Genomic DNA, 20,027 nt, shown 5'->3' on the forward strand with positions numbered 1-20,027 from the left:
ATTATAATAACAGCAGATATGAATGAATGAACAAACACAGAGCCTACTGGTTGAGTTTTAGAATAGCATGTTTATTAATGGTATATTTTTGCATAGGGAAACATACTCATTTCCAGAAATGACTTCATTAGAATCTGTCAATAGCAATGTCTAAATGTGGTTCTAAAGGTTGAATATCCCCCACAACAGATGAATAACATAAGGTCATAAACACTGGTTCAGACGGCTTTCACGCAAACATTATACATTCAAAGAGGATCAGACCGGTAAGTGCGAGACTTTAGTTTATGCCATGCAAAAATATATGACTGACAATAATTTCAGCTGAAAAACAAACGAAAAAACAAAAAATCCACATAGTAAAAAGTACTTAAAAGGCTCGGTAAAGCTGCCAAGAAACTACTTTCTGCTTGAAGCAGCAGCCCTTTCCACAGTAAATCTCGAGGTCAGGATTAATGTCAGCACTTCAGCTTTCCAATATGGAATGGAATGGACTCAGCTCAATCCAGATGTTAAAACTGTGACCAAAGTACACAATAATGAACACAGAGGCGTTCCCATATCGCTGTAACAGGGGACCGCTCTCTGCTTCACTGCAGCGTTGTTATTTTTAGGTACCAGCGTACCTCAGTGTGCATCATGCATGCCCATTTTAAGTGATAAAAAGATTTTGTTGTTGTTATCACATGGCTAACTCAATTCCAACTATAAAGTTAATGTGAAAAGGACGACAGTCTATGTGAATTGCAGTCATGCAATAACTGATGACATGTTTTAATGCCTATGCCTTCTCTGATGTAAGGGATATATGTCTGGAAGCAAGCAAGCAGTTTTTTAATATAATATCTGGAAAAGTTATGATGGAAAAAAAATGTTCAAATATGCATTCAAATATTCTCTGAGAAAAAAAACTTTCATTCATTACATACTATCTTGAGCACATGGAGTAAACTGTGCAGTAGCAATGTACTTTCAGTTACAGAAACAAATCAATATGGCATCACTGTCAGAGGAAAACCTGCAGCTGTACAATTCCATTTTTAGTAACCAAGTGTGGTTTCCTGCTGTAAGTCTGAATTACAGGAAAGGTTTTCAAAGGCCATTAAAAAAATTAAAAAGCAAACATGCATTTCAAGTAACAGCAAAAAAAAAAGAAACACATATTGGAGTCACCAAATCAATGGAGTTGTTCCAGGAAACAGCAGCAGTAGGGTAGAGCATTGAATATCATTGATAGTTCATAGAAAAGAGCCCTCTGCAGTCCCTTTGTTCCTCATACAGCAAACAGTTCAACATCTGATCATCTGCAGCCGTGAAACTAAAAAATAGGAAGTACCACCTGCAGTACGACTGTTTACTCAGAAACAGCTGTTCACAATACTGAACATGACCTGCTAATCACAATCATCGAGCAGTTTGGACTCTGGTGTGATGCAGTGTAACATGAAATATATGGACACATACATTGATTATCAGAATTTGAACTATAATAACAGTGGCCGCCTAAACAGCACTTGTTTGTCTTTAAACCACAGAGTTTCAAAAAAATCTAGAGGGAACCAAGTCAACCACACGCTCAGTTAACGCCAGTCTGTATCTGTGGCACAAAATAAATATGCATGTATTTACTGTGTGTTTGTGTGTGTGTTCGCGGGGGTGGGGTCTTACAAAAGACGGTGAAGCGAACTAGCTTGCAGGGGGAAATAGTAGACAGTGCGTGAAAGCAAATCACAGAGCTGATTACTACAACTGACACATTATTATAACTGAATAATAATGATAATACAGACCTCCATGCACTGACAGCACACTGCAGTGGATAAATCAACTGACACAGATGCTCCTTTTTGTAATGTGGCATCACATTTGTGCTGCATTTATAATGTTTTTCACGCGTGACCTATAAAAGCTGAAAACAGAACACAGCTGTAGGCCCCGAACGTAGTACAGCATAACATGAAGTACCATAAACTGTAAAACCTCTGAACTTTAGTGTCCCCCAAAATGCACACTCAGTGTTATCTCTAGATTTCCTTCAACTCTTTGGTTTGTTGTATGGCTTGTTACTTCAGGACCCGCACCGGTGAGGGCAACGCTGTTTGTCACCAAACCATGTAGGGTCTGAAAACAACACCTACAGCTTACAAAATACCTCCAACAGTAAAGTGATAGGCACTGCTTATTGACATTGTTTTTGGTAGAACTTTTCAGTTGCTGCTGCCCTGCTGGTTTATTTGAATAGAGCGAGGAACTTGATGAGTTTGCATGTCTGTACACTTTCCGTAAGAGGACAGTGTCTGCATGAGAGCCTGAATTGGTGTGTCGCTTTCTTTAAAGTTGAATTTTATAGCAAAAAAAAAAAGATCATAATATCAAGACACATCACATGCCAATTATGATTAATTAATAGCTGTAATTCTTGATAAATTTGATCTTGATTTCAGTATTTTATGATATGATGATATGATTATGATAGACCTCTATTTCAAACATTGTGTAAACATACTGCACAAGCTTGAAACGCTATCACCTTAACAGTACTGGGCATGTGTCTTCCACTCAGTAGAGTGAGTGTGTTACTTAGGCATCCTGTTGTCAGGTTTTCGTTTGGTGGGAAACAGAAATGAAGACGCACATCAACAGTTCACACTGTTTCCTGACAGCATTGCATCCAAAATGTGGATTTTAAGTCACGTGCCAGTAAACTGTGCGTACATTCTTTCCACAGGTGAAGGTTTGCGTGAGTTTCTATTGTGGTCGTCAGCTGGAGGAGAAGGAACAACTACAAAGCTTGTACAGTTTTTTGTAAACCACTTGCACATTTTGCATGGGCATTTTTGGCTGTAGTGTTTGTTAAAAATGTATTTGAAACTTTTAAAGCAACTAAATCTAAAAGCAAGTTCTATATTTCCTATACGCGTGAAGAAAAAACATGTTTGCAAATAGTGGGCCTCATCACAACTTAACCGCAATCAGACCCATCATAGGTTAATACTCTGCTTCATCGTTTTAACATTAAGTAAAGTACATAAAGATTTGGTAACCGTACAAGCAACACAGTCTGTCTTCATACAGTTTTGGATATATCACCATAGTCAGGTTACTAGATATCATTCAAGCCAAAATACATGTTATTTAAGGTTTATAATCACAGCCACTATCAAAGTCCATATAAAGCCCTGAATTAAAGCTTCTACCACTCAGCTTCTATCTATGATCTTGCAGCAACAATTACACTTTCCACTTTGGCTCATAATTTCTGATGGAACTCCCATCAGGAGGTCTCTGAGGATCCTCTGATTTGCTAAAGTTGTACATCTGACCAGGATTGGTGGGTTCCTGCTGTATTGCTACAAGTCTTAGGTCTGTGTGTGAAGAAACTAATACCTGAGGGCACGCCCTATAAGCTCCCATACCATCACCATCCTCAGCGGGTAAAAGTGTTTGTGCAACTGATGTGCAATAAAATGACCAGATATTGCTCTTTTCTAACTTGCTAGAGCGTCACATTGCTGCCATTCTCTCTCTGTCAGTGTTTGCCCTATTATGGATGACGTGTCAGTGGTGAAGACCTTTATTTTTGAAGCAGCGATGGACCAGTATAGTCCAAGACTGAATGCTTTTTTTTTTTTTTAAACACTGTCCTATTTCGTTTCATTTTCACCAAAATATTTGGATAAATTATTCCTTGTTTTATACCATTTCTGCACACAAGTACTTGACCTAAACATTTATTAACTGTTGACTCAACCTTTATTGACGCTTGCAAAAATAAGGCCATATTCTTATAAGTGTGGTGCTACAGTAAGAAGAAGCATTTCATTAGTCAAGCCCAATGTGTAATTTCAAACAGCTCGATCCTATAAAAAAGTTTCAATATTTCAGGACATAATTTATGTATTACAAAAACATTGCTACATGTGACATCACTGTCAACATTTCTTTATCACAATGACACATTTAGGAGATTGTGAAGTCTTAGCAGTTGTGCATTGTGTCATTTCACTTCAGTTGACGTCCAAACCAAACAGCTTTGTTGTCCACATTTTTCTCTAAGAGACACAATTTTCCCCATTTCATGGTTACCACTTACTGTATAAGACAGCCACAAATGATTTAAACATTCTATACATCTTGATAACTAATAAGTGCATTTTGTATATATTTTTTTACACACTGATGTGTTTAAAACTATAATTCTAAAGCAAAGTAATAATAACCCAAGGAAAACCTAAAAATAACCTAAAGCGAAGATGAGTAAAAATAATGTTAACTCAAAGTCATTTATGGCCTTTTATCACATGCTGAGTAACAGGATCAAAGTCGTCATATAGGCAATTGGACGGTATTCTCATCACCAGTCATAAAGCTGCAAAGCCCTGAAATCTAAACCTGTACATGTTTAACATGCTTCCATTACATGGCAACCATACGTGGCCATACTAGCTAAAGCCCAACAAGATTTTTCCCTGCAATAAGTACCTTTAAATGTGTCTATATGCATCTAACATGGGACAATAAAACGTTAAGTAGATAGAGCTGAGCAGTGCCTCTGAAGATGGCTTTTGTTTGTATTGCGAACATTTAGGCAGGACTTACCACCAGACTTGACTTTCTCAACCCATGTTTTAGCCTCTGCAAAGTGTCATTTTCAAATCAAAGCTTCCATCCATATTTAACCACGCCCAGAAAAAACATTTTACTACAACACAACGGTGTCCACATTTTCATATAACACATATCTAAGCAAATATCAAACAACGTGTGCATGTGACTTTACACATAGCAACACCAATAATGTTCACTTACATTAGCCCACAGACACCTCAGCCTACACGCCAGCCTTAAACAGCACAGCCACTGAATCCAATCAGCTATATGAGTGCAGTCAACACCTGAGTATCTCAGATAACACCAGAAAAATCCACAGAGTCTAAAGGAACTGGGAAAATACTGGGAACTGCAGTCTTTTCCATGTGTTCACGTGTTTTTGTTGCAATAAATCAAGCATAGGACCTAAATGATATATATGACAGCAGGTGTATATACTTGGAGGCTGGATCACAGTCGACAGTTCTCACACTTCAGTCACCTCAGTCACACCAGCCTAGAGACCTGTCAACTTCTGGGAACCTTCCAGTGAAAAATGGATATTTCCCAACCAGATGGCGAGTGGTTGCTGGGTGAAATTGCTCACACAGATGGTGCTGCATCAAAAACTTCCTTGTGATTGCTTTACATGCTAGCAGACTGCCACAGTAGTTTGCATGGAAGATGCCAAGTTGTCTCTAAACACTACACCCGCAAGAGCAAAACTTGCTATGCAAAGTGAAAAGACAGGACATTAGCCTTCAAAGTAAAAGTCAAGCCTCACTGCTTCAGCCAACCAGCTGTAAAAGGCCAAACTTTTAGTTGGACGGCACAGGTTGTCCATTTCCGGTTTGTGTGGCACTTTTCACTACCACTCAGAGTAGCCGAGGACACGTTTTTCTCATGTGTAGTTGCCAGATGGTAGTCAACTGATCTCCAGGCCTGCGTCACTGGGGCCATACAGACCAAGTTCACACTTTCAGTAGGTCATGATATAACAGCTGAGCTACCTTAATTGCAACCAAATGTATATTATTTAGGGAACAAAGTTGTTTTCTTCATACGACAGTAAAAAGAGCATATTTCCGCAAAGTTTCACACACTTCCTTTCACACTGTAAAAATTGCTCTATCTTTAGGATAACAGAGTAGATGATAAACAGCTAGTGGAAGCTTTCATAGAGCTTAGCCGTAAGTTACTATCTCAGGTGGCGCACCACCACAACCAAAAAATTTGCACTTGCTACACTGGTTAATGTCGAGTAATCACACATGCAGCTTTTTTGTACCGTGAAACATATGATCATGTTTCCATAAAATATTACTGTTCTTTAACTAAAGGCAAGGCACATAATGTGTTTTACGAAATATCGTGCAAAAGTTTAACAACAGAGCTATTATTAAATTCAAAGAAACATATAGCCTTCCATCCACTTCCCTCTGATGTAGTCTGCAGAACAGAGGGAGGAAAAGAAGGATGAGGAAGAGCAAGACAGAGATGGAGAGGTATTATCAAGTTGAGCCATGCATTGGTTAGGTCAGCACAGCGACCAGGACAGCACCATGCAATATACATCAGCTTTAAGACAACTTTAACTGAACCTTAAACTAAAATCCAGTTCATATCAACACTTTCTGTCCATGTCATTGATCCCTTGTAGGCACTAAATTAACTTAGCTATAGCCCCCAAACCGTGGGTAAGAAAAAGGAAATACACCGACATCTCTGCTCTAATGCAAGGTAAAGTACATTTTAGGTGTGGCCTGACGGAAAACAGACAAGATCAAATCAAATTTCAAGATATAAGATTCAAATTATATGGGGACACGTCCAAGTAAGATTCCTTAGAAATTGATCATTCATGCTCATTCCCATAGTAACTCACACAAGCATTTATAAATGTAAAGACAACAGGAGGCAGGAGAAACAGAAGGAAAATGTTAAAATGGAATTTCTGTTTTTTGTCCGAATTGCTGTACAAACACACACGTGAAGCCTGTCCATATCTGTGAACTGCTGTCTTTTTCTGCTGCTTGGTGCATTTTGGTGCAAGGCGTTTGCATGATCCCACAGATGTTTGCTTCCTGTGCAAAATAATATCTTGCATGATCAAAACTGTAAATATCACTGGAAATCCTGGGTCCAATATTTCCAGTGACTATACCACCTGCTTTGCTAACAGTTCACTGGAAGCCCAGTGAAGCAATTTTCTATCTTCTTCAGCTGTTGAACTTCAGCACATTCTCTTTAAAGCCTCTGCTTTAACTTGAGCAGGTCTGAGCGTAAACCCTTTTAAATACACAGCGCCACAAGCTTAGGGGTTCAGAATTAATCACGTAAACAAAACTTCCTCACGCAAAAAAGTCAGTCATGAAGTTCCATTAGATTCTGTACTGGGACCAGTACCTACATTATATATGCTTCCCTTACATACTATTATTAGAACACACTGCAAACATTTATTTTATCTACTGAGCCAGTTTCAGTGCTTTTGAGCCACATGACAAATTCAAATGGCTAAATGCTGCTGGGGCACATGCACTTCTCCTCTCCCCTTTTTCTCACTGTATTATATCCTAATGTTTACCTTACCATATAAAGACAAAACTGTTGTTGTAAACTGGTGCTATGTGAATATTATAGAATTGAATCATTGTCCTGCTGAATGATAAAATGTCCTCGGGTGAGTTTTCCATAGAACGTGGAAACAAAGCTCTGCAAGATTCTGTTTTCTTTTCTGAGAACAGAAAGTGTTCAGACCTACATCCTAGGGAGCATTGGGTTTCCTAGTTAAAGCTGAAAATATATGGCTCTCTGAACCAATATCCATTTTATTATTTTGCATTGAAGGTGCTGAAACATAGGACTTGAAGAAAACTGTCATTGGTCAGACCACAGCAGGGGGGTCACTTTAAAAAAAAAAAACTTTCTTCCAATAAGAATATTTGTTTCCAGGGAGATGGAGACAAATGTGGGTCATGGAAACAGCCTACAACAACTACACCAAGGAACAATGTCTGGAGTTTTCTCTTACTCTCTGTGCACAGAAAGCAAGTGGAAAAAACTGACGGACTGCAGAAACAATCCAGCAGAAAATTTCCTGTGAATAATACAGGTTACTCGGAAACTCTTCTCGTGTGGTATCCAATCAGATCAATCACATATCAAAAACACATTTTTACATCGTTACATCCACGGAAAAATAATATGCCGACAAGTGTTTAGGAGACTGCTTTAGACTCACCAGTTCTTAGAAATAAAGTATGGCACAGACTATAATGTATTACTTCTTAAAAATCTTGACATTGTCAACATGTAACACTATCTTACACAAATGACATTGTGTAAGATTTATCAAAGGGCCATGGTGCACATGTCTACTACTGTTTCTTTTAGAGTTTACAATGAATTTTATTTGCCAGAACTGATGATGTTTAAGGTGCATTCAAGAATCTGATCCTCAATTTTATTCCTTCTTTCATCATTATGTTTTTTCACCTTTTTAAATGTTTCTGAAGATTTCAGTCAATGTTAAAATGTAGCTTGTAAGCCTTTCAGTAGACCACTATAGAAATGTATTTGGTAACTGAAGCTGTGAAACGTCAGCGATAACAGAACACTGCTTTGCCTCACTAGCAATAATGCAAACTCTATATCAACATTTACACAGAAAACCAAGGGCTCGACCTACCTTAAAATGCTTAATTTGTTGATGTTGGCACTTCAAACTGGAAAACAACTCTAGCACCGTTCTTCTGTTCACCTGTGTCGCCCAGCCCAGTCCCAAATCAAACCCTACTGCTGCTGTTCCATCACACGTTGTTCAGATTGGGTTGGGGTTGAACTACACAGAGCAGAACTTGTCAGGGACCACCACTTATTCTACAGCTAGACGACACACCCAGATTTTGTCCACAGTTCAAGTCATATATGCATAACATGCTCATCAGCATCAACAACTTCATCAAAAACAAAAAACAGTCTGCTAAACCTCCAGCTTGGCAACATACCACATCATAACTTTTGAAAGAAACGTATTTTACTGTAATCATAGTGCAGCACCTGCTTTATCTCTTTCTAACCCACCCACACACAAACACAGATCCTGTCATTTTGAGACAAACAAAAACTACAGGACATCTCTTCAAAGCAGGAATGAGTGTGGAAATGCAGGAACCATCACATTCTCATACACAATCATCTACAGACACACACGCACACTACATTACACAACCAGGCTACAGTTCAGCCACATTCAGCAGCCAATGTACTGCTGGCTGTGCTGCCACATCATCCAGGTATGTGTTTGCCTTTTGATAATTCTACTGAGGAAGTCACGTCAATGTCAAACACTGTACGTTTGGAACTGAGGTCATGGCCCACTCATGCACTCTAACATGGCATAGTAAAACTGGGCCTTGCTCCACACTTGCTTTCAGCTGTAGCATTGTGTGCTGTGGAGGAGGAGGCATGAATATAGCTCTTATATTCCACTATTACTCGTTGTTTTCTACCAAAGAGCACAATCAAACAGTCTTACAAACATGAGCCTTGCAAAGCAACTAAATAATTTCAGGTGGATGATTGTCAATAAAAAAGATGAAGCCTCTGTGTTTTGTTGGGAAGAGTGAAATAAACTGCGCTATTCAGCTTGTAATTTTCTTCAGACGTATCAATGACATACTTAAAAAGTGCAAATAAACATTAAATATTAACAACCTCTTCTGGTCGGTTCAGAAATTAAAGGAGGCTTATTTGCATATATTATAAGCAGCACCTGCAGCGGAGAGTGGGGCATTTTAAGTGTTGAGGGAGGGATGAGGTCTATATAGGCCTTGTAGTTGACTTAGTGTCGAGATCCAGGGTACAGGGGTCAAGGCTGACATCCATCCCAGGGAAACAGGACTCATCCTGGGGACACAGTTAAGTTTCAGGCTTCTGAGAATCTGATGTGTTGATGCCTGGTTCTGGTCTGTAGTTCATTTGGACCAATGAAACCTCTGCATTAAGTCATTACTTTTCTTTGAAAATATGCCATTTGTGACAAACATGTAATGTCATAAAGCATAGTTCATTCTGGGGATATAAAACGGCTGAGAGAGCCCAGCATCCTTCTTCCATCCAGGACGTCTCTTTACACATATATAAATATATTGCAACGTATATTTATATATATGTATGACCAGAGGTTAATATATTTTTCCTCTGGAAATGTCTTCACAACATTATTTTTTCCCCCCAGAAGTTTACTGTCATGACAATCACGTTTCCTCCCAAGTTCCCTCAGTTGCCCAAATACCAAGACTGGAAAGGAGACAGACACACAATTAAAACACAAATACAACGACTCAGCTTAGAAATGTACAAAGTCAGAGTTCCTCTCACACACAAGTATAATCCAAGACTTTCTTGATCATGTTGAACTAAACACTGCTACTGAAAACATTTATGTGCAGTATTAGAGAGAGATACCAGAATTTTCCAGATATTGAACAGTGAAATCTCTAAATTTCTGGTGTTTGGGGTCATCTAATCCTTCCTAAAACGACTTTTACAATGAAGTAAACCATACTGACCTGCGCTTGGTAGAGTCCACCTGGGTCTCGAGGGGTGACTCCCACGAAGGATGATCGATTAGCTGGAGGGGTCCCCGGGGCAGAGTATGCTGAGGGTTAATAGCATCATTCTTACACTATCTCCATGAACTCACCATTAGTTGAACACCTTACACAATGAGTTCCGTCAACAGCAACAGCAACAACTATAGCATAGTACAGCATCAAATGCCCTGAAGTCAACTCTGCTCGCTGTAGAATATTTGGCGGAATTAAGTTTGCTTATTGTTCGTCTTTCCCTTCAGAATTATCTGAGAAATTGATGTGAACTGGGCAGAGTATTGCCCATCTCCTCTTTACTCTATATTCTATAAATATATTATATTTATTCTGTCTGTATTGCAGGTTGGAAGTTGGAATAAAACCCCAAACTCCACAAATGTCGCCCAGCATAGATCTGGGCTTTAAGTGTCCACTGCATATGAAATACAACTGACACACATTTAAATGTTTACACAGAAATGAGCAGAAAGGTTTGGAACAGCAATGTAAACAAAATATTCAATTAACTGCTAACTAACAACGACATTGTAACAACACTGTCTTTATCAGGTATTAACATCAGTCTACCTCCTGCGTCTGGACCTACCAGTCTATTCTCATACCTTTTTTTACAAGAAAGTACAAATGGGTCACCTGTTCAACCAAGTGAGTGCAGAAAGCAGTATCTCAAAAGGCATAGTTAATTCTTTTCATATTGTGTTTGAATGATAATGACCATCTCCTAACAGTGTCGTTTTTGAAAAACATTTTCCACTTTTAATGTATGTAGTTGATCTGAATAACAGTATGGCATCAGATTTCTGTCAGAAATCACAAACTTGACAAAATATGAGAAAATTCTAATATCGTGCATTGAACATGGAAGTGTACACAGCAGCTTCTACTGAACTGTTTTATTCTGGGCAGCATATTAATATTTGCTTATACTTTGGAAAATCAAATTTGCAGCGTTTACTAATAACTTTTATTTGACCAGCTTGATACTGAAGATATACTGGAAGTTATTTGATTTTATGGAACAGATCATTAGTTGCTCTACTTGTCACTGATGCTCTAAGCCTCATTTTCACCTGTATTCACTGAAATGTTTTGTACAAACTGTATATATATGTATATATTATCTGTATATATAGTAGATTATTTATGAATACTTACTGGGTGATGTGGGGGAGTTTGCTCCTGCATCAGAGGACGTGGTAGTAGCTTTTGACTCTGTAGGAAGGGTCGGCCTAGAAAGGGAGGATGGGGGACTCGCCAGAGAGGGTGCAGGTCCAGGGGGTGCCAACATTTGTGACGAGATGTAGTGACTGGGCACTTTGACCTGGTTACTTCCATTCAGCTAGAATATTTTGGAAATGTGAATTTTATTCATTAAAGAAGCATTAAACCCACAGTAATATGAAATATGTTAGTGTTATTGACAGAGGTGATGTCATGTGCCTGAGGGTTTTGTCCTAAACTCACAGGAAGTGGTCTAATTTATACATTGCACTGTGGATATCCAGTGTGGAATAAAAAATTAGATGCGATTTCCTCTTTCTTTTGGTTGCTGCCTTTACGGGTCGCTACAACAGATCATCTGCGTCCATCTCACCCTATCCCAGCATCCTCCTCGGCCACACATGTGCTCCTTTATTACATCCATGAATCTTCTGAGGTCTTCCTCTTTTCCTCCTGCCTCTCAGCTCCATCTTCATCATCATCCTCTGTCTGATATATATATATATAGATATACATTCTGCAAATGTCCAAACTATCTCAGCCTCTCTGGTGCTGAGCTGTCCTTCTGATGTCCTCATTTCTAACCTTCTATATGTCTACACCTTGCATGTTCACCTTTCCTCCTGTCTCCCTCTAATTCACGCACACATATTCTGACTTGCTTCTACCTTCACTGCTCCACATTCAGGGTTTTTTTATGTAAAAAAAAGTACTTGCTGCATCAAAGTTAGAATCTGAACCTGTTTCTTCTCTTTGTGTCTTTTTTTACTTTTATGTTTATACATGTGGAGATATTGTCACTCTCCATCTATAGACAGGGGTGCGCATAAGTGGTAAGCAGGTGCGCATGCGCTGTCAAAATAAAAGATGCACACCAGATAAGAAGTTGCAATGCGCATTTGTGTACATAAGATTTTCTGGCTTCAAACAACTGCCAGCTCACCTCCTGCAACCACTTTTCCGAGAATACGCGCTTCTTTTGCGGTTCGGACTCCTTCTGACATTTCTTTGGAGGTGGAGGAACACCAAAGTAATTGCTTAAAGGAGCTTGCTTCTTCGACATCTTTAAGAGTTCTAAACAAACGTCTGTCCTCCTCCAGAAAATCTTATGTACGCAAACGCGCGTTGCAACTTCTTATCTGGCGCACGTCTTTTATTTTGACAGCGCATGCGCACCTGCGGACCACTTATGTGCAGCCCTGTCTACAGTTACAAAGTGCTGCAGGTCTGGAGGAACTGCTAATATGGTAATTGAATTGGTTGCACAAGAAATATCTGTCTTCAAAAACATTTGTACTTATTTTTGCAGCATACATGTAATACTAGGTAGTAGTGGAGAAAGGGAATAGTGTGTTGGCTTGTGTTGACTAGATGTACTCACTGAGCTAGGGGTTTGATTGGCAGGGTCACAGGCTAATGAAACCAGATCCTTTAGAGGGTCTTGGGCAAGATGAGGAGGATAACGGATCGCTCCATGGGGGAAGTAGGAGGAAGATGGGAAATGAAGAGATGAGGAGGGATGTGGACTCCGGGACAGACCTGAGAAAAAAAATGACATGTTGTTCTGTGCATATATACATATATATATGTGTGTGTGTGTGTGTGTGTCTGTGTGTGTGCTACTGACCACTGTGAACAGCTATAACAGGCCGGTGGTGCTGAGTAAAGGAACCCATTCTTGGTGAGTCTTCCTGGGGAGAAGGACTGTCCAGTTCTGCCTTCTTCACCGGAGGAGACAGCCCTAAATGAATCCCACAACACACAGACACACACACAGACACGCACGCACACACACAAAAGCACCCAAAATTTTCTGTCATTTGTACTTATGTCAGTTTCTCTAGAAATTGGTCTTAAAATAATATAATATATAATCATGAAGCACACGATCCTGACTCAGCAGAAACCAGTTGTGTACTAGACCACAGGTATTTGCATGGCTTATAATGGAAAGGTTTTCCAACTGTTTCCCTTTGTGCTGATGTTGCATTTTAAAACGTTTTGTGGCACCTAACCAAAAAAGTAAGACATTGTATGTAAGTGATACTCAGCTCCATCAAATTAGAATCAGAATTTCCAGGTTAGGCGCCGTTGATTAGAACTTTGTTAGAGTGGCATGAGGAACCTGTCATTCTTAAATGTCAGATGTGGTCTGCTGTTCTTCTTTGGTATTTGGAAAGTATAAGGCAAAGAGTGCAGGCATCGGTGCCCTTCCATGTGCATACGTGGGAAGCTGGTAATGAGAATAACAGTAAGAGCCCCTCCCAGAGCCCCCCAGAGTAGACAACAGTCACAGAATATGGACTGACTGAGTCACATAGCATAAATGTGGTGGGATGCAAAAACTAAAGCAGATTAAAATGCACGCCCTTTATTGCAATGTATAGAAGGTATATGCTGAGCCAGCAGCTAATACAGGCTACCTGAGCAAATCCTATGCTTATGCATAACAACTGTCCAGAATCTGTTCATGACCCTGCCTCCTGATAAAAATACTGATAAAATATATGAATTCATTATTATTTAATTATACTACTGACTAGCTAGTATCGTTTTGGTGAATAACAGGATTTTCCTACATGCTAATCTTAAATATAATAATCCAAATAAGTGCATCACAAGCTTTAGGGCCAGATTTAATAAACAGGGCAAATTAGCATCTGAGCACAATACCCAAATAGGTTAGTTTTAGTTAATAGATTTAGTTGTTAGTTTTGATGAATTAGCAGTAAATTGCACAAATGTACTAACACAAATGTTAGTACATTAGTTTGCATACTTGATTTAAATATTCTCCTCACAGAAATAGATATACAACATAGTCAGTCGCATAAAAATCCCGCCTCTTGCATTCAATTATGTCACTGTGCTCTCTTCATAAATACCAACAATATTTTTTTAAATGCCAAAAACCAGTTTGTGATGGTGCAATGTATTAGTAAACCTGGCCCTAATCTGTTCAGCAGCATGACTGTAAATAGGAAAGTCGATATGGTAGTCTTACCTCCTTCCATGTCATCAGTCCAGTTCCTGGAGCTGCTGGCTGGTGAGGAAGGTGAATGGTAATACTCCCCACCTGGACTATCAGCCTCTTCCTCTATAGAGCCAGACTTATGACGTTTACTCCTGAAGACACATAGAGAGATGCTCACACATTTAGGATCCTGGTTTCACTGGGAACCATGTGAGGAGATCAACCATAGTCCAGTGTTAAAATGCATAAGGTAAGATTACTGTGAGGTTCATAAGGGCCTGTGTGTGGGCTGAAGTCAACTTGCTATTTAGCAGCATTACTGTTTCCCGTTTCATTCAGAGACCCAAATCATTTACAATCCAACCCTGGCAACCCATTTTCATTTAACCATTTCTGGGCCTTTCTGGCCTTTGCTGCATGTCTTCCCCCCCCCTCTCTCTCTGCTTTCCTGTCAGCCTCTACTGTCACTATTAAATATTATTAATATTATTAAATAAAGCCAAAAAAAAGGGCAAGAACCAAAAAAACATTTCTGTAAACTATTGTGTACTGTTATCATGTCAGATAAATTCTGTAAAGAATAAGTGGTATTTCTTACTTTTCCAACCATATACTGATTTTAGTCTGCACAATAACACGCTGCACACTTAATGTTCCTCCTAAGTGCAATTGATTTTCCAATGAATACTTGTTGCAAACTTAAGATGTCTAGTGAATAAAAACATTCAACTGGATACAGTGGAGGAAATAATTATTTCATCTCCTGCTGAATTTGCTAGTCTGCTCACTTAGAAAGAAATGAACGGTTTCTCGTTTTTATGACAGTTTTGTTTTGATGCAGAGATTGTCAAACAGGAAAACACAATAAATAAAAGTTCTGAACGGATTTTCACATCATTGTGAAAAAAGTATTTGATTCTCAAGAACAGTAAACCAGCAAGAATGGTAAATTGTCTGATTCTTATATAGCACGTGTCTACTCTTCCAGAGCACTCAGAGCGCTTTATACAAAATGCTACATTCACCCAATCGTACAAGCACTTTCTTCTATGCTTTTAAGTGCTTACTAACATTCACACACATTCATGCTCCGATGGATGCAAGAGCAACTTTGTCCAAGGACATTTGGCATGCCCACTGGGGTGAGTCAGGGATCGAAGCACCAACTGTCTTATCAGTAGATACCTCCTGAGCTACTTCTTACTGCTATATGCAGGAAGAAGTTTCTTGTATTTGGTCACCAGGTTTATACACATCTCAGGAGGGATTTTGGCCTACTCCTCTTCACACACTCTCTCTAAATCCTTTAGGTTTCTTGGCTGTTGCTTAGAAACTGGAAGCTTTAGCTTTCTCCACCTTAATGTGCTTCATCTCATCAACGTCCTGGCTGAGAGAAGGAGGTTCTCATCCAAGATTTTATTGTGAAATCATCTTTAGCAGAAAAACAGCCCAAACTATGATGTTTCCAACTCTGTGTTTGATTGTGCGGATGATGTTCTTTGAGTCTCATTCAACGTTTCTCTGCCTCCAAACATGGCGGGTGGAGCTGATGTCAAAGAGGTCAAATCTGGTTTCATCTGACTGCAGCATTTTCTTCCAATCCTTCTTTGTAAGTGAGCAAAGATATGTGTGTGTGATATGGCCGGGGAAATCAAACGTTTGCCACAGACGTGTGTTTACCAGGCCGACTGAATGAAAAGCTGACTAATTCTTCACTGTGACAAAGAAGAAATTCTGCCAGCCTTTCCTGTGGTAGTCGCTCATTTATTACTGCCTAACATTAACCCTTCAGCACAGATACATGCTTGTCTGAGCTTAGTTTTATCTTATTTTTGGCACAAATGTACTATAGAAAGTTTATTTTTGTATTGGGGTCAATGACTAAAGGTGTTTCTGTACCTACAGTGAAAAAAGTAAGAAAATAGTAAGAGAGCAAAGAGCAAAACACGGCCTTAAAGAAAGAGACTTTTGTTTGAATAAATTCTTAAAGCTACTTTATCCTATTAAATGTGATTTAAATGAGCAATTCAGAAAACTGTGCTCTCCAATAAAACAAAGGCTGAAGTGTTAGAAAGGTTAAACAAGGACAGGAAAACTAAAGCAGCAGTGGGCTAAACAAGATGATCATTGAGGTATTTTTCTCAGGGGTATCCTGCCATACCTCACAACACTGTTTACATGAATCTTACTGCAAACAGACATCAGAGCCTATAGTAACTGCAGTCAGGGGATGAGTCTCTGTACCATTTCTTGGCTGCTCATCCTTCCCAGTGAATCCATTTTAAAATAGACAGGATTATTGGACAAATGGACTCCCTACTTCCATCTTTTTTCCAAAGAATTAAAAAGGTAAACCTCAAAAACCTACAACTCTCACACATCACTTGTCATCACTTACACTTTTACAGTGTAAGTGTAAACCTCTACCTTGCAGAAGTGCAATTTCTCTAAATATTTATCAGCCACCATTCAAAAGTTTGTACAGTTGAAAAGACTTATATTTCAGCAAGTTGGTCCAATCTTTTTGATAATATTTCTGAAAATTTTCAGTCGGCTTTCAGTGCCCAGCCTTACCTGCAGGCATACATAAATGAACAGTACAGTACAGTATATGTACAGTATATAGGCATCATCCTTTATATGTCAAAAAATCTGACTGAGCAGCTTTAGGCATAGACCCATCTTATGCTCTCAGAGTACAGGCCTCCTGGTTGTCCCTTTATTATCTTTCTATGTATTTGTTTTCGTTCTCCTATATTTTAATGTGCACTTGCATTTTGCCTTTTATGTGCTTGAACATTCACCAGAAATTGAAGTCTCCATTTACAACCCTGTTTGTGTGTGCATGTTTAGACATCTTTGTGAGGACAGAAAATTGTACAGTCCCTTATGGGGACAAAATGCAAACCCGCAGGCTTGAAGACATTTTTGAGGCTCAAAATGTGGTTTAAGTATCAGTGTTACAATTATGTTTAGGCATTCATTTTTCATGGTTAGGGCAAGCGGCTAGGGAAAGCATTATGTCAATTAGATGTGCTCACTAAGACATGAAAATTAGTGTGTGTGTGTGTGTGTGTGTGTGTGTGTGTGTGTGTGTGTGTGTGTGTGTGTGTGTGTGTGTGTGTGTGTAAAAATACCCGCTGGATGAGGTGCTGGCCAGTGATCGTCTGAGACTGACTGGCTGGTTAACAGACTGGTTGAGATCATAGGCCAGATGACCCTGGAGCTCCCCCACAGAGAAACCAGGCCCTACTCCTGTTACAACGGGAGCTACATGGGAAAAAGACAGATTGTGTTTATGAGTTACGCACTTAAAACAGAATATCAGGTACACAAAGTGTGTGGCAAAGCCCAATACTGTGCTAATTGACTAGTCTTTAATTTCCTATCTAGATTTCATTATATCTACTCACAAAGCAGCAAGAAAAACTTTGTTAATCATGTACATGTAATTCACTGACTTTCACAGTCAACGCTTAAGATTTTGCTATGGCCTACCCCACTTAGTTCAGATCACCAGTCATACCAGATCAGTTTACTTTTAAAGGTCACGAATAAAAACAAAACAAAACAAAAGGCTGTAAATGTTTTCTGTTTGAATATTTTACATGGTTAATAAAAGAGACAGTGTGGTTTGATTCCACATGTTTAGAAATTCAAGTCCATTTAGAGGAAATGACTTGAGTTGTTCTGTGGCACCACTTTTATCCTGAGATCAAACTATCCTGATAGGATTGATGTACTCCACCATGACATGTTCTCCACCCCCAGGAGACAAAGGCTCTATAAACAGCTAAACGACTGTGAAAATTGGATATGGATATCCTGTTGTTACCATATCTTACCAAAAAATAAGGCCAACAAATTAGAAATGCTGTACTTTTCTACTTTACTTGTACACTCAAAGCACTTCATACAGCATATCTCACTCACCCTTCTACACATAAGTGCTTCCTATTGAACATTCATACTCTGAGGAATGCATCAGAAAGCAACCTGGGGTTCAGTACCTTGCCCAAGGACATTTGGTATACAGACTGGAGCAGTCAGGGATCAAACCACCAACCTTCTGATTAATAAACTGCACTGCTGCCTGAGCTACAGCCTCCACCAGTGCTCTCAATTGACATCATAAAAACAACTTGAAATTGCACTTGCATGTTGTTCTTATATTCTCAAACTAGTCCAAGAATAATATGCCCTTCAACATTTTTCAAATTCAAATATTTAAACCAAATCTGTCAAGACAGAGCTAAAGAAGGGTTGATGTTACAATGACAATACTAGCCTCTGTAAGAACACTGCCAAAGGTAGCGTAGCTGTGTAAAGGAAAAACATAATGGTAAAGCAGGCTTACTTCTTGAGACCTGAACAAGCTCAGTAACACTAAAAACTCCTGATGTTACAAAACTCTCCTGGAACTCTGGACCATCTGCAAAAATAAAACAGCAGCAGTTACACACTAAGAAAATAGATAAACTAAGGTAGTATTTATATAATTACACTTTGGATCATGATGTTTAATTAAACAGATATGCCTAAATAGCTTATTTGGTCTTTGCAGTCCAAAGCAAAAATATAACTGATAGATTGGGTAGTTTTCTTAATTTATACAGGTCCATGTTTCCGCTTGTAATAAATATTAATAACAGCATTTAAAACTTGTAAATACAAGGCACAGCTCAGATTACTGCAGTCTGCCCAAAAATCTGAATCCTTGCAGATTTGTTGTTACTTTGTGTCTAAGAAGTCAACCCATGCTCTAGCAAATTAGACTGTTTATGTACAAGATATTTATTTTATCTGATCATATTACCTGATAGAGACATATAGAGATATGTAAACAGGTTAAAGAAAAATAAAGAAATATACTTTACATTACCCATGGTGGCAGTTCGACTGTCCTCCTGATCAGAACCCACACCAGTGCGACTGGGACTGCTGCTCTGCTCGGCCTCTGAAAGGAGAGAGCGAGAGTGAGACAGTGTTTGTGGATGAGACAGAGAACAGAACAAGATTTCAGCAATTTTAACAAGCAAAGTAGGTCAGCCAATATATTCTTTCTTATAGGGAAATATAAGAACAAGCATATTTAAATATTGTTAGTTCCATCCTCAAAAAAGTTTAAAGATGCAGTAAAAACACAGAATGGATATGTATGTTTTTTGTTGTTTGTTTGTTTGTTCTTCACTGACATGCTCATCCAAAACCAGCAGAGGGCATATTTTAACATATTAACTGCATATTTTGTGACTGAAAACCATTTTCATGGCAGATTTTCTTGATTTGTTCAATGTGTTAAATAAGATCACTCATGTTCATTTTCTATTTAGCAACACAACAGTTTTATTCAAATACACCAGGCAAACAGACATGTGATCACCATCCATCCTTTATAACCTGTTTATTAATGAAAGTCACCATTTTGCATTGTTATTCATACATTAAATCTTTAATTTATTCTAACTCAATTATCATAATTATTTTCTTAACATTAGAAAGTGCAGCATTTGTCATAAATTATAGTACAACATAAAAAAGTCTCTTAAGACTTGCAAAACATATCTATTAAATGTTAAATGTTAATTTAAGGGTTTTTTTTCCCATTTGGGGACTAATGTTAA

General features: G+C 38.7%; 1 protein-coding gene across 4 annotated transcripts in view; it reads right to left on the bottom strand.

Annotated features, from left to right (window-relative positions):
- Nucleotides 1–50: 50 nt before the first annotated feature.
- The window catches only part of nfic (nuclear factor I/C), a 53,131-nt gene continuing 33,154 nt past the window's right edge, over nt 51–20,027 (bottom strand). For all 4 annotated transcript variants that reach the window (XM_084910884.1, XM_084910882.1, XM_084910883.1 and 1 more), the window contains exons 5-13: nt 19,286–19,360; nt 18,761–18,835; nt 17,541–17,673; nt 14,434–14,555; nt 13,057–13,170; nt 12,811–12,968; nt 11,364–11,547; nt 10,167–10,255; nt 51–9,894 (exon numbers count right to left, since the gene is read on the bottom strand). In XM_084910884.1, the coding sequence (XP_084767010.1) occupies nt 9,874–9,894; nt 10,167–10,255; nt 11,364–11,547; nt 12,811–12,968; nt 13,057–13,170; nt 14,434–14,555; nt 17,541–17,673; nt 18,761–18,835; nt 19,286–19,360 (971 nt within the window). In that variant the 3' untranslated portion in view covers nt 51–9,873. The remainder of the gene's footprint in view (nt 9,895–10,166; nt 10,256–11,363; nt 11,548–12,810; nt 12,969–13,056; nt 13,171–14,433; nt 14,556–17,540; nt 17,674–18,760; nt 18,836–19,285; nt 19,361–20,027) is intronic.

Source organism: Perissodus microlepis, chromosome 17 (genome assembly GCF_051167445.1).
Source record: "Perissodus microlepis isolate ML-2025 ecotype Zambia chromosome 17, ASM5116744v1, whole genome shotgun sequence".
Taxonomy (NCBI): domain Eukaryota; kingdom Metazoa; phylum Chordata; class Actinopteri; order Cichliformes; family Cichlidae; genus Perissodus; species Perissodus microlepis.